This window comes from Aquarana catesbeiana, linkage group LG01, assembly GCF_042186555.1.
Source record: "Aquarana catesbeiana isolate 2022-GZ linkage group LG01, ASM4218655v1, whole genome shotgun sequence".
Taxonomy (NCBI): Eukaryota; Metazoa; Chordata; class Amphibia; order Anura; family Ranidae; genus Aquarana; species Aquarana catesbeiana.
In genome coordinates this window covers 902730115-902746159 of record NC_133324.1, presented here as the reverse complement: position 1 = coordinate 902746159, position 16045 = coordinate 902730115, and the positions used below count along the sequence as shown (strand labels likewise).

General features: G+C 45.9%; 1 protein-coding gene across 1 annotated transcript in view; it reads left to right on the top strand.

The window, feature by feature from the left end:
* Positions 1-11417: 11417 nt before the first annotated feature.
* PTCD3 (pentatricopeptide repeat domain 3) overlaps positions 11418-16045 on the top strand; it is an 86696-nt gene continuing 82068 nt past the window's right edge. The window contains exons 1-2 of the mRNA XM_073610980.1: positions 11418-11565; positions 14506-14543. Of these exons, the coding sequence (XP_073467081.1) occupies positions 11507-11565; positions 14506-14543 (97 nt within the window). The 5' untranslated portion in view covers positions 11418-11506. The remainder of the gene's footprint in view (positions 11566-14505; positions 14544-16045) is intronic.

Here is a 16045-nt window from a genome sequence, read left to right as displayed (position 1 = left end):
ACCCTGCAGGCTCACAGATCCGGCTAGGTGTCACTGCTTCTCTTCCATGCTGAGTAAGGCCCAGCTCACTCAACCCAATTCCTTTGAGCCCAGGTGGTCAAGGCTCCACCCTCAAGCCCTGGACTCATAAGAGAATGCTAAAGAGCACAGTGCCATGTGAATAGGTTGCGTTACCCACTGCAGCATTTAGCTAATGTTGTTTCAAGTATCCATACCCCTTGAAATTTTCCTCATTTTGTCATGTTACAACCAAAAACTTAAATGTATTTTATTGGGATTTTATTTGATAGACCAGGGGTGTCCAAACTTTTTTCAAGAGGGCCAGATTTGATGAAGTGAACATGCGTGAGGGCCGACCATTTTGCCTGACATTCTTTGAACCATTAAAATTCGGTCTAATCCCCCGTACACACGGTCGGACATTGATCGGACATTCCGACAACAAAATCCTAGGATTTTTTCCGACGGATGTTGGCTCAAACTTGTCTTGCATACACACGGTCACACAAAGTTGTCGGAAAATCCGATCGTTCTGAACGCGGTGGTGTAAAACACATACGTTGGGACTATAAACGGGGTAGTAGCCAATAGCTTTCATCTCTTTATTTATTCTGAGCATGCATGGCACTTTATGCGTCGGATTTGTGTACACACGATCAGAAATTCCGACAACTGACTTTTTTGTCGGAAAATTTTATAGCATGCTCTCAAACTTTGTGTGTCGGAAATTCCGATGGAAAATGTGTGATGGAGCCCACACACGGTCGGAATTTCCGACAACAAGGTCCTATCACACATTTTCCGTCGGAAAATCCGACCGTGTGTATGGGGCATTAGTGTGTTCGTTCAAGCACTAATACACTGCCCAACGAGAATTCTCTTACCTTTGTGGCTGTGTGTGAGTAAAGAGATGAGCTTGGGCGTATTATTTGGATATACCATATTTATTGGCATATAACACGCACCTTCACTTTAAGAGCGAAGTTTCAGGAAAATAAAAAATTTAAAAAAAAGAACTATGAAGCAAAATAAGGGTCAGTGCCCATCTGCAGCCTCACAAGTGCCCATCTGCAGACCCACCATTGCCATGAATGTAGCCTCACCATTGCTAGGAATGCAGCACCCACCATTGCCAGGAATGCACCACCATTGCCAGGAATGCACTCACCATTTCCAGGAATTGCACTCACCATTGCCAGGAATGCACTCACTATTGCCAGGAATTGCACTCACCATTGCCAGGAATGCACCACCATTGCCAGGAATGCACTCACCATTGCCAGGAATTGCACTCCCCATTGCCAGGAATTGCACTCACCATTGCCAGGAATGCACTCACCATTGCCAGGAATGCACCACCATTGCCAGGAATGCACTCACCATTGCCAGGAATTGCACTCAACATTGACAGGAATGCACTCACTATTGCCAGGAATTGCACTCACCATTGCCAGGAATGCAGCACCCTTGCCAGGAATGCACCACCATTGCCAGGAATGCACTCACCATTGCCAGGAATTGCACTCACCATTGTCAGGAATGCAGCACCATTGCCAGGAATGCACACACCATTGCCAGGAATTGCACTTACCATTGCCAGGAATGCACTCACTAATGCCAGGAATTGCACTCACCATTGCCAGGAATGCAGCACCCTTGCCAGGAATGCACCACCATTGCCAGGAATGCACTCACCATTGCCAGGAATGCAGCACCCTTGCCAGGAATGCACCACCATTGCCAGGAATGCACTCACCATTGCCAGGAATTGCACTCACCATTGCCAGGAATTGCACTCACCATTGCCAGGAATTGCACTCACCATTGCCAGGAATGCAGCACCATTGCCAGGAATGCACTCACCATTGCCAGGAATGCAGCACCCTTGCCAGGAATGCACCACCATTGCCAGGAATGCACTCACCATTGCCAGGAATTGCACTCACCATTGCCAGGAATTGCACTCACCATTGCCAGGAATTGCACTCACCATTGCCAGGAATGCAGCACCATTGCCAGGAATGCACTCACCATTGCCAGGAATGCACTTACCATTGCCAGGAATGCAGCACTATTGCCAGGAATGCACTCACCATTGCCAGGAATGCACTCACCCTTGCCAGGAATTGCACTCACCATTACCAGGAATGGTCAGGCTGCTTCGCTGCAATCTGGGAGTTGTAGTCCGGGCCGCGCTCAAGTTACGGTGGCGGTGGCTGGAGACTGGAAAAAACTGAGCAGCGCAGCAGGAAACTACAACTCCTGAGTCCCAAACACTGGCTGTGAGTGTCCCAGTGTAATGACAATCCTCTGAGAATCGGCATGCCTGGTGTGTGATGTCACAGAAAGGTGTGCTCCATTCCACTCTCCCTTCCCAATTCCTACTCCTTCATCCCACTGCCGCACACATGTCTCCAGTTCTACCGATACCACCAAGCTTCAGCTCTATGGGGCCACTGCTGCTACCTCATGGTCAACGGACGAACTGAACAACACCGCTGACAGCTCACCACCTGGCTGACAGCTCCACTCTTCCAGGAAGTGTAGAGAAGCTGGACATTACTGTCATACTTGCCAACAGTCCCAATTTTCCTGGGACAATCCCGATTTTTGGACTCAGTCCCAATTTTCCTGGGACAATCCCGATTTTTGGACTCTCATCCCGATCTGAGTCTGTTCCGGGATCCTGGGATTTTGCTTTTGTCCCAGGAATTGGGACTGTTTTGGCAAAGACCGCATCTTCTGTCTCTGAAAACATGGCCGCTGCTGCCGCCGCCGCGAGTTCTCTTTCCGGGTAGTAGGTCTTCCCCTTGTGTTCAGTGGAAAGGGGAGGGGCCTCCGATCTGTGCAGCGGTTTCTCTCTTCAGTGTACAATAGACAATTCTCTTGTACACTGAAGCCAGTTAGCTGCACGGATCGGAGGCCCCTCCCTCTCCACTGAACACAAGGGGAAAGAGACCTAAATGGAGCTGCCACCACCCCCCTACCCCGTGGCCTGCTGCTGACGAGAGGCAGAGCCAATGTCTGGCTACAAAGGGAGAATGTCTGGCTACAAAGGGAGAAGGTCTGGCTATGAAGGGAGAATGCTTGGTTATTAATGGAGAATGCCTTGTTATGAAGGGAGACTCTCTGGCTATGGGGGGACTCCACTACCTGGGGACACCTGATGTAAAGAGGGACTCCACTGGGGACACCTGATGTAAGAGGGACTCCACTGGGGACACTGATCTAAGGGGGAATCCACTGCCTGGGGACACCTGATGTAAGAGGGACTCCACTTGGGACACTGATGTAAGGAGGGACTCCACTGCCTGCAGACATCTGATGTAAGAATGTAAGAGGGACTCCACTGCCTGGGGACACTGATGTAAGAGGGACTCCACTGGTGACACTGATGTAAGAGGGACTCCACTGCCTGGGGACACCTGATGTAAGAGCGACTCCACTGGGGACACTGATGTAAGGAGGGAATCCACTTCCTGGGGACACCTGATGTAAGATGGACTCCACTGGGGACACTGATGTAAGAGGAACTCCAATGGGGACACTGATATAAGGAGGGTCTCCACTGCCTGGGGACACATGATGTAAGAGGGACTCCACTGGGGACACTGATGTAAGGAGGGACTCCACTGCCTTCGGACATCTGATGTAAGAGGGATGCCACTGCCTGGGGACACCTGATGTAAGGAGGGACTCCACTGCCTGGGGACACCTGATGTAAGACAAATAACAATAAGTAGCAGCGCTGATTAACCTAAAAAGTGTACACCAGAAATAGCATACAAAGTGGCAATATTAGTGTCATATACAGGTACATATATGTGAAAACAGCCCATAAACTAAATTGAGTTTAAATAAAAACATATAAAAACAGCTCTAAATGGGCATCAATCAAGTCCATCTAGATGCAAGTGAAGAAGTCAAACGACCTATAATGATATCTCCAAAGTGATGTTGCTGGGTAGACAAATGAATCCTCCACCGCACCACTGTGATAACACCAATAAAATTATATGCTTACCACAAGGCAAGCTCAAGTAAGCTTGTGACCTTGACCCGGTCGGGGCCTTTAAACAGAAGGGATGATTGGAAGGCGATGGTCCACCAAACCGCATAGAGGGATCGGTCCCAGAAAAAACCTTTCACATACACCTCCAAGGTACCGGAACAAATGTCACTCAGGGGTTCCCCAAGAGAAAAGAGGGAATCGACATAGCGTAATCCAGATAACTAATTTATTCATTAAAAAGGTAGAAAATACACTTACATTGTATAGGGAAAATACAAGCATAAAATACCATGAGCCGGCCGGCTACAGCGATCACCTGTTCACAAACGGAACACGCGAGACGTCAGCACGTCAGCTCCTCCCGACGCGCGTTTCGTCACACAATGACGTCGTCTGGGGCACCCCTCACAATTTTGTAAATATTTTATTATATCTTTTCATGTGACAACACTGAACACTGAAATGTCACTTTGCTACAATGTAAAGTAGTGAGTGTACAGCTTGTATAACAGTGTACATTTGCTGTCCCTTCAAAATAACTCAACACACAGCCATTAATGTCTAAACTGCTGGCAACAAAGGTGAGTACACCCCTAAGTGAAAATGTCAAAATTGGGCCCAAAGTGTCAATATTTTGTGTGGCCACCATTATTGTCCAGCACTGCCTTAACCCTCTTGAGCATGGAGTTCACCAGAGCTTCACAGGTTGCCACTGGAGTTCTCTTCCACTCCTCCATGATGACATCACTGAGCTGGTGGATGTTAGAAACCTTGTGCTCCTCCACCGTCTGTTTGAGGATGCCCCATAGATGCTCAATAGGGTTTAGGTCTGGAGACATGCTTGGCCAGTTCATCACCTTTACCCTCATCTTCTTTAGCAAGGCAGTGGTCGTCTTGGAGGTGTGTTTGGGGCTGTTATCATGTTGGAATACTGCCCTGCAGCCCAGTCTCTGAGGGAAGGGGATCATGCTCTGCTTCAGTATGTCACAGTACATGTTGGCATTCATGGTTCCCTCAATAAATGGTAGCTCCCCAGTGCTGGCAGCACTCATGCAGCACCAGACCATGACACTCCCACCACCATGCTTGACTGTAGGCAAGACACACTTGTCTTTGTACTTATCACCTGGTTGCCGCCACACACGCTTGACACATCACCATCTGAACCAAATAAGTTTATCTGGTTCCAGTAATCCATGTGCTTAGTCTGCTCGTTTTCAGCAAACTGTTTGTGGGCTTTCTTGTGCATCATCTTTAGAAGAGGCTTCCTTCTGGGACGAGCCATGCAGATCAATTTGATGCTGTGTGCGGCGTATGGTCTGAGCACTGACAGGCTGACCCCCCACCCCTTCAACCTCTTCAGCAATGCTGGCAGCACTCATACGTCTATTTCCCAAAGACAACCTCTGGATATGACGCTGAGCATGTGTACTCAACTTCTTTGGTCGACCATGGCGAGGCCTGTTCTGAGTGGAACCTGTCCTGCTAAACTGCTGTATGGTCTTGGCCACCGTGCTGCAGCTCAGTTTCAGAGTCTTGGCAATCTTCTTATAGCCTAGGCCATGTTTATGTAGAGATTCAAAGAGATAGGGATTCCCCTTGGGTAGGACTTTAGCGGCACTTAAATAGGAGTCACAAATCAATTAGATAGAAAAATAATAATCATATATTTATTTAGAAAATACAATGATAAAAACATGATTCATGTTTTTATCATTATATTTTCTAAATAAATATATGATTATTATTTTTCTATCCAATTGATTTGTGACTCCTATTTAAGTGCCGCTAAAGTCCTACCCAAGGGGAACCCCTATCTCTTTGTATCCGTATATTTGGATGTTGGCACTGTGAAACAATCACTGCTACCCCTTTAATCTTTATGTAGGGCAACAATTCTTTTCCAGCTCCTCAGAGAGTTATTTGCCATGAGGTGCCATGTTAAACTTCCAGTGACCAGTATGAGAGAGTGAGAGTGGTAACACTAAATTTAACACACCTGCTCCCCATTCACACCTGAATCCTTGTAATAGTAATGAGTCACATGACACCAGGGAGGGAAAATGGCTAATTGGGCCCAATTTGTACATTTTCATTTAGGGGTGTACTCACTTTTGTTGCCAGTGGTTTAGACATTAATGGCTGTGTGTTGAGTTATTTTGAGGGGACAACAAATTTACACTGTTATACAAGCTGTACACTCACTACTTTAAATTGTAGCAAAGTGTCATTTCTTCAGTGTTGTCACATGAAAAGATATAATAAAATATTTACAAAAATTTGAGGGGTATACTTACTTTTGTGAGATACTGTGTGTGTATATATATATATATATATATATATACATATATATATATTTATACACACACACTTTTTTATTTTTGAGGTGGGGAATCTTGGGTGAGTTCCCACACTTTTTTCCCCAGGACTTGACCACTAATCAGTTCAGTCCAATTTTCTCAAAGATAAAACAGATGAAGTTTACATCAGTTTGTCAACAGTTTTGTATCCATTTTTTACATCCTCGTGCTAGATTCCTTGACTACTTGAGTCCCTATTTTTTCATGCAAAAATGGACCATTTGTCCGTTTACTTCCGTTTTTCAGCCGATCTGTTTTTTAATGGAAGAAAAATAGGGCTTTGATCCGTTCCAAAAAATGGATGTAAATAGATCATCATCTATTTATATCTGTTTTTTATAGAGTTGCATTGATGTTCGTTTTTCATCTGTCAAGGGAAGGATGAAAAATGGACAAACGGTCCGCATGTGTAAAAGCCCCTTTCACACATGCGAACCGTTTGTCCGTTTTTCGTCCATCCATCCATTAACAGATGAAATTGGGCCCCCTAATACAGTAATCAGTGCTAAAAATATGAACTGTCACGGTATTAACGACACTAGCTGGGAAGGGGTTAACATCAGGGGCAATCAAGGGGTTAACTGTGTGCCCAACAATGCTTGGTGCATTTACTGTGTGCTGTTTTTACTATGGGATATGCTCTGTATTGTTTACATTCATACAGCTCTCAGCTGTCTTCCTCGTATTTCATAATTCGTATTCGTTACGTTCACTAACAGCCACATTTTAAAGGAAATTCCAATACCTATAGTTTAATAGTTAGTAAAAGTTAAGTTATTATTAGTTAGTTAAATCTCAGATTTTCGAGTTTCAGAATATTGGAATTTACGAATATTGGGAAAAATTTGTTAAACGGGTTTTCGTTAATTTGGATATTTACGAATTTGACGAAATTCGTTGAAAAACTGATTCGGAACTAAACGAATTGCACATGTCTATCACATACTAGATACTTGATCCAGCACAGGAAAGCCGCTCTGCCATCGTACTCCTACGTGAAGTGGTCGGCAAGTGGTTACATATGCTCCTGTGAAAGGGGCCTCTAATCGCCTTTCTCCTGGCAAGAGAAAAGCAGTGTCAAAAATGCGCCCAAAAATGCATTCTTGCAACACGTTTAAGCGCGTCAAGCTCTTGGGCATTTATTAATTTCATTGACCAGAACATTATTCTGGCCATTGAAATGAATGAATATCTAGGTGCTTGACATGCCTAGCGCTTAAGTGTGCTCGGACACATTTAGGTGCATCAGGCGGTTTTTATCTGCTGAACGCACTGGCAGTGGGGTTTTTCTCCTGCCTGCCAGTTCCAGCCGGCGCTATAGTCGAATGACAGCCATAGCGTGGGCTTACTTTGCTGGGAGGACGTCTATTGATATCCTCCCCTGATTGCGCTGCTCTGTGATCGCCGAGTCCATCACAGGTCGGGGTAAAGGGCCAATCACAGTGGCCCTTTACCACGTGATCAGCTGTCAGCCGGTTATCAGCTTTTCTCTCCTCACGCTGACAGCATGAGGGGAGAAGAAGAAAGCCAATAACCGGCTTCTGTTACAGTGACATTGATCCCAACAGTGTCCACCAGTGCTGCTAATTAGTGCCACCTTTCAGTGCCGCCTCACCAGTGTCATCTATCAGTGCTGCCTACCAGTGCCACCTCTCAGTGTCCTTCAGTGCCGCCTACTCATCAGTGCCCATCAGTACTGCCAATCAGTGCCTCATTGTCACCTATCAGTGCTGCCTACCAGCGTCAACTCTCAGTGCCCTTCTGTGCCGCCTATCAGAGCCCATCAGTGCCACCTAGCAGTGCAGCCTCATCAGTGCCTCCTCTTCAGTGTCCAACAGTGCCGCCTCATCAGTGCCCATCAGTACTGCCAATCAGTGCCTCATTGTCACCTAGCAGTGCTGCCTACCAGTGTCACCTCTCAGTGCCCTTCTTTTTTTTTTATTCTTTATTTTATCAAAATTTATTATACACAAGAAGGTAAAAACATTTTCCCTACTCAATAGGGATATACATTAACACATTTTGTTTCCATACCTTTATCTACCCTTACCCTCCTCCCCCCGCCCCCCCCCCTTCCACCCCATTCTCAGACCCTTCTTTCTCCACTTCTCTAGGTAATCTTAATCTCACTGTATTTCTTTGTTAATTTAAACTTTTTCCACTTTTCTCATCTCTTAATGAATCCCTCTCTAGTACCCTTATGGTTCTGTCTTAGAAATTCCAAATTCCACTGTATATCTGTTCTATTTTATCAAACCACTCTCTAATTTTTGGACTCTCTACTTCTTTCCATTTCCCTGGTATTAAGCTTTTTGCTCAGTGCCCTTCTGTGCCACCTATCAGAGCCCATCAGTGCCTCCTCTTCAGTGCCCACCAGTGCCGCCTCATCAGTGCCCATCAGTACTGCCAATCAGTGCCTCATTGTCACTTATCAGTGCTGCTACCAGTGTCACCTCTCATTGCCCTTCTGTGCCGCCTATCAGAGCCCATCAGTGCCACCAGTCATCAGTGAAGGAGAAAAATTATCTGTTTGCAAAATTGTATAACAAACTATGACATTTTTATTTCTTTTTTCAAAGTTTTCGTTTTTTTTTCCATTTATTTAGCAAAAAACAAAACAAAACAAAAAACCCAGTGGTGATTAAATACCACCAAAAGAAAGCTCTGTTTGTGTGAAAAATGATAAAAATGTAGTTTGGGTACAGTGTTGTATGACCGCGCAATTGTCATTCAGAGTGCGACAGCGCTGAAAGCTGAAAGTTGGCCTGGGCAGGAAGGCGGTAAAAGTGCCCGGTATTGAAGTAGTTAACCACCTGTAAAAGCTTATGTGTACACGGACACACTGTATGACATTGAGGGGCTGAAAAAAAAAAAAAGACGCCTCTAGAAGCTGCATATAAAATACTCAGTGTGTATGAGGCCTAACCTGTGCAGAACATGGAGGCAAATATCCCCCTCATACTTGCCAACTGTCCCGAATTTCCCGGGACATTCCCGGGATTTAGACTCTTTTCCCGATTTTATTGTGTCCCGGGAAATCTGTTTTTTTTTAATTTTTCGCCGCCACCGCTGCCGCTAGAGGTCCGCGGCCGACGGAGACAATGTCTCTGCAGGCCGCCATTTTTAAGAAGACCAGAAGAAGAACACGGGTGACTACAATAGAAATTAAGCCCCGCCCACCCCGCTGCCGGTCCGTCTGTGACCTGTTATAGAAAGGGGCAGGGGTGGGCGGCGCCGCAGCTAATTTCTATTGTAGCCAGGCGGCCAGCTTCACCTCTATTTTGTTGCCCCTCGGAGAACCCGTAATGGTGGCGAAGACACTGCTATACCTGATGTAAGGGGGCTCCAATGGGGGACAACTGATGTAAGGGGGGCAATAATAGGGGGATGCCTGATGTAAGGGGGGCTCCAATAGGGGGACACCTGATGTAAGGGGGCAACAATAGGGGGATGCCTGATTAAAGGGGCTCCAATAGGGAGACGCCTGATTAAGGGGGGCTCCAATAGGGGGATGCCTGATTAATGGGGGCTCCAATGGGGGGACACCTGATGTAAGGGGGGCTCCAATGGGGGGACATCTGATGTAAGGAGGGACTCCGCTGGGGATGCCTGATGTAAGGAGGGACTCCTGATGTAAGGGGGGCTCCAATGGGGGGACAACTGATGTAAGGGGGGCTCCAATGGGGGGGAACTGATGTAAGAAGGGCTCCAATGGGGGGAAGCCTGATGTAAGGGGGGCTCCAAGAGGGGGATGCCTGATTAAGGGGGGCAACAATAGGGGGACACCTGATTAAGAGGGCTCCAATGGGGGGACACCTGATGTAAGGGGGCTCCAATGGGGGGATGCCTGATGTAAGGGGGGGCTCCAATGAGGGGACTCTATTGGGGGCGCCTGATGTAAGGAGGGACTCCGCTGGGGACACCTAAAGTAAGGAGGGACTCCGCTGGGGCAACTGATGTAAGGAGGGACTCCCCTGGGGACGCCTGATGTAAGGAGGACTCCGCTGGGGACGCCTGATGTAAGGAGGGACTTCGCTGGGAATGCCTGATGTAAGGAGGGACTCTGCTGGGGGCACCTGATGTAAGGACAGACGCTGCTGGGGGCACCTGATGAAAGGACGGACTCTGCTAGGGGCACCTGATGGCATCTGGTGGCAGGTGACACGCTCAGGGGTCCCACTGAGTCTGCATTATGGTGAGTTGGATGATTTCATTTTATATTACAATGTAATAATAGAAATAATGTGCTTCAATTATCCTGACACCATAACAACCATGGTGCCGGGATGATTGAAGTGCTAACACCAGGTGTTTGGAGTATCTTTATTTGCTGATTTGTTGAACTCTGGAATACACATTTGGTGTAGGATCTGGGCCTGCTGTCTCTCCACTCCTCTTTCCTTCCTTCTCTCCTTCCCTCCCTCTTTCTTTCCTTCCTTCTCTCTCCTTTCCTCCTTTCTTTCTCCCTCCATCCCTCATTCATCTCAGACTCTAACCACACCCCCTTTGAGCCACGGTCACTCTTCGCGTAAACCACGCCCATTTTTCACTGCGGCGTGCCACAGTTTAATTTTTTTGCTATGTCACTCCTACAAACGCATGCCTCGCCCCCTAATTATAATAAGACTCCGCCTACAACCAAAAAAGTGTCCCTATAATTTTTTTTTAACAATGGTGGCAACTATCCCCCCTCTATGATATTTATCACACTGCCAGCACTGGGACATAAACACTGCAGGGGTAACAAACACCCCAAATATACTCTGCTGCCAGACACACCGAGCTGTTTACTGACAAGTCTCCATGGAAACACCCCCACAGCGCGATCTGATTGGCTGCAGCTCTGTGCCCTGTCCATACACTGAGGGGGACTGGCAAGGACACGAGAAGCACATGTCTGTGTCGCCCGGAAGTGGAATGTACCAAATAAATGCCGGCTTGGGGGGAGGGTGTCTATGTATTACATTTATAGACTGGAGAGGAAATGTCTACTGATAGCATGGAGTAGACGGCTAGGTGTGAGCCAGAGAGACGGACAGCCGAGGCGTGCTGAGGCGTGGGGCAGCGGTGGAGGGAGTCCTCACCCCCCCCCCTTTCTCCTGTGTGAGTGGATGAGTCCGGAGTCTGGGATGTCATGGCGCTGCCCTGTGTGAGGCTGGGAGCTGTGCGGCTCTGCTCCGGGGCTCTCTACAGGTAAGTGATGGAGGAGGAGGGGATAGAGAGAGAACACACCGAGCCTGTGTGCAGACACTCCACCATCTCCCACCAATCACTGAGGGGCAGCTTTCTTCATCCAGGGGCCCCTAGCACCTCCAAAGGGCCAATCCTGTTTATTAAGGGCTGTTGTGTTTGAGGCTTGTGTGCAAAATTACATGGGAAATGCGCCTTGCACTTTGTTGTGCCGTTCATTGTGAGGCTCGGTACAGATCTGTGCATGTGTGTGCGGGGCTATCCAATCGTTTCAGTGCTCTGCCTTACCTGTGAGAAGCCCCCCGGATATTTGTTTTTTAAATTGCGTTGCATGGCGCTGCGGCCCCGCAGGGTGTGGTGTGCACGCAAAGGTGCGACACAGGTACTTGTCACATGCATGAAAAAATCTACCATTTGGTGCTAGAAAATGACTTAAAGTGGAATTCCACACAAAAATGGAACTTGCGCTTTTTGGAACCCTCCCCCTCTGGTGTCACATTTGGCACCTTTCAGGGGGGAGGGGGGTGCAGATACCTGTATAAGACAGGTATTTGCACCCAGTTCCGGGCTTAAACCCCCGCAGGCGCAGGGGGTCTACACTACTTCCTGTCCCCCCCGCGCTGTCTGCTGGGAGACACACGGGTCCCAGAGACAGCAGAACCCAGTGGGATCACGCGGCACGACTCGCGCATGCACAGTAGGGAACCAGCATGGCTTCACTTCCTGATCCCCTTACCGAAGATGGCGGCGGCAGCACCCTAGGACAGAGGGACGGTTCGGCCTCGGGTGCCGACATCGAAGGGTACCTGGGACAGGTAAGTGTCAGCGGCTGCAGTGTTTGTAGCTGCTGACTTTAAAAAACAAAAGAAATTTGGCGGACCTCTGGTTTAAACTATATATATATATATATATATATATATATATATATATATATATATATATATATATATATATATATTTGTTATTTTTTAAATTAAAAAAAAAAAAAAAACACCTTAACGCGTGGCACGATCTGTTACTGGCTGTGTCCCCTGGATGCATCCGATGACTGGTCACTATACGGGCCATGTGATTGCTGTGACCAATCCCTGCAGATCACATGACAATTCTAAACAGTGGATGGCTTCCTTTCATGCCATTCATTGTATAGCCGATCACAGCCCATCTGTACCATGTGATTGGCTTTGGGCAATCCAAAACAGGAGACCCTGAACGAACCAGTTTTATCCTTTGAAAATGGTTGCTTATACCAATGAAATTCATTGGTATAAACCAGGGGTCTCCAAATTTTCTACACCAGTTTCCTGTCCTTCGGGGCCGGAGTGGCTGGATAGTGAGAGAAAAAAAATGTCCTGGTGTCAGTGGGAGGAATAGTACCCCATCATTGGTTTCAGTAGGAGGAATAGTGCCCCATTGTTGGTGTCAGTGGGAGGAATAGTGTCCCATTGTTGGTGTCAGTGGGAGGAATAGTCCCCCATCGTTGGTGTCAGCTGTTGTGAGTGTCAGTAGCAGGAACTATGCCCCACTGTTGCTGATAGTGGGAGGAAAAATGCCCCAAGGGCCAAATAAAAGCAAGCAAAGGGCTACATCTGGGCTGCAGTTTGGAGACCACTGGTATAAGCAATCATAATGTGTAAAAAAAAAAAAAAAACTAAAATAAATCCTGATCACTTCTACAGAATAGTACAGTGTTACTATGGAAACACTGAATAGCTCTGGTCACAGTGTGTTTAAAAAAAATGCTTCGTTCTTCTTTTTTTATCTATATATACTGTCACCAGTCAGTGTTTCTGATCTGTACTGCACTTGTGACATTATGTTAAACAAAAAAAAAAAAAATCAAAAAAAGATTTTTTTTTTTCATTTCTCCATCTTCCAAATAATTGTGACATATTAAATATATTGGAATGACTACTTTGCAAAAAGCGGTCATTTGGGGGAGTATTTATACTGTCCTGGCATTTTAAGGCCTCAAGAAATGAGATCCGTCAGTGTATGTGTGTGTGTGTGTGTGTGTGTATGTGTATATATATATATATATATATATATATATATATATATATATATATATATATATATATATATATATATATATGTATATATATATATATATAATATTCTCTTTCAACTTCCCTACAGACTAAATAATATACAATGATTTAGGTTAGTTTCACCAAAGAATTGTAGCTGAATACATTTTGACCTAAATTTATGAATAAAGATTATTTATTTGCAAAATACATTGTGTTTTTCAAAATTTCAAGTATTTTTTTTTCATTTATTTAGCAAAAGATAAAAAAAAAAAAACAGTGGTGATTACCACCAGAAGAAAGATCTATTTGTGTGGCAAAAAAAAGAGAAACATTTAGTTTGTGTACAGTGTTACATGACTGCCCAATTGTTATTCAAAGTGTGACAGCGCTGAAAACTGAAATTTGGCCTGGGCAGGAAGGGGGTAAAAGTGCCCCGTATTGAAGTGATTAAGCAGAGGCCCTAGAAAATAAAATGGTGGGCGTTGCAAGCGGTATTTGTGCAGCATTTTTTCAAACACAATTTAAAAAATAAAATACACATACTGAATTCTAGAACACGTAAACACAAGAGAATACCCAATTTTTTGGTTAAATATAAAAGATGATGTTGCACCGAGTAAATAGATACCAAACATATCATGCTTAAAAACTATGCACACCTGTGGAATGGCGATAAACTACGGTAACCAGTTTAGATTTACACAGGAGGTCTGATTCTACAATTATTGCTCTCACACTGACATTCAGGGGGTATCTCCCTTCTCTTCTAACCAGCTATGGATGTATAGGCAAACGGCCCATCCCAAGTCCTAGATCTAAAAGATAAAACTGTACTGATTTAATAACAAATACATATTTGTAAATTCTAAATGTGTGTCTTTTTAATAGACTTATTTGTTGCTTTCTCCAGGTTCCTATGTAGAAGCAGTAGCCACCAAGCAGCTGCTGGTAGGTATCTATTTTCTCCATTTGCTTATAATAATTTTGCCGTTTTCTTTTAAAGCGTACCTGTCATGCATACTGGTGATTAGCCATTTATAGAGCTAGAATCATTTTATTATATGACCGCTTTTTGAGTGTCTGTTGTCAGCACTATATCAGACAGGCGATAGGATGGCCATACAGCTTGATACTTCTGCTCTGAGAGAGAAAAGGTAAAGCTGCACTAATATAACAATTCAAGAACAGAAATTCAGATTTAACCACTTCAGCCCCGGAAGGATTTACCCACTTCCTGAGCAGGCCATTTCTTTGTGATACGACACTGCGTCTCTTTAATGGACAATTGCGTGGCCGTGCGATGCTGTACCCAAATGAAATGTCCTTTTTCCCACAAATAGAGCTTTCTTTTGGTGGTATTTGATCACCTCCTGTGGTTTTTATTTTGTGGGCTATAAACCAAAAAAGAGCGACAATTTTGAAAAAAAACAAACTTTTTTACTTTTTGCTATAATAAATATCCAAAAAAAAAAAAAAGTATTATTTTTTTTTTACTAGTAATGGCAGTGATCTGCAATTTTTAGTGGGACTGCGACATTGCGGCGGACAGATCGGACATTTTTGACACTTTTTTTGGCACCAGTGACATTTTATACAGTGATCAGTGCTAAAAAAAGATGCACTTATTACTGTATAAATGACACTGGCAGGGAAGTGGTTAACACTAGGGGGCGATCAAAGGGTTCAATGTTCCTTAGGGAGGTGCTTTCTAACTGAGATGGACTGACAGGTTGTAGAGAACGAATGTCTGTTCCTAGTGATTAGGAACAGCAATCTCACTCTTGTCCCCTGACAGAACGGGGATCTGTTTGTTTACAGTGGCAGATCCCCGTTCTGCCTCTCTGTGGAGCGATCGCGGGTGGCAGGCAGACATCGAGTGCGCCGTACCCGCTGATTGGCTCCCCTGCTAGCGAATTTGCATGCGCGCACGCCCACAGGTCACCGTGCACACATACAATGACGGCGATTTGCGCAGGAGGGCCAACCTGCCGCAGTACAACTGCGGCGGCTGGGCAGGAAGTAATTAATAGCCTTCAGCACACGGGAGAGGTGAGGTGCAGATCATCGCAACAAAAATGATTTGTCAGCAGGATCAATTTGAGGAAAGGGGGGGGGGGGTCAGCTGCATTATGGTGTGAGCTCTACAGTAAATTTGTGGGGGGCGCCCCCCCCCCCCCGGTCCGCTCTCACCCCTCCAGGGTCACGGCGCCATGGCTTTTCTGGCTAACCCAGTCTTTTTTTTTTTAGATCCGCCTCCTGTCCTGATTGGCGGGGGGGGAGAAGCCAGGAACTGATAGCGGAGTGTCACAAGTGGATGGGTTTTGCGCCCCCGAGTCCAACCTTTTTCAAACCAATTAAATCTTCAGGCTCCAATCATGCTGGGGGGGGGGGGAGGAGCTATGAGTCTGGCACCCTCCATGCAAACTAGGCGGGGTGGCGCCTTTGCGCTA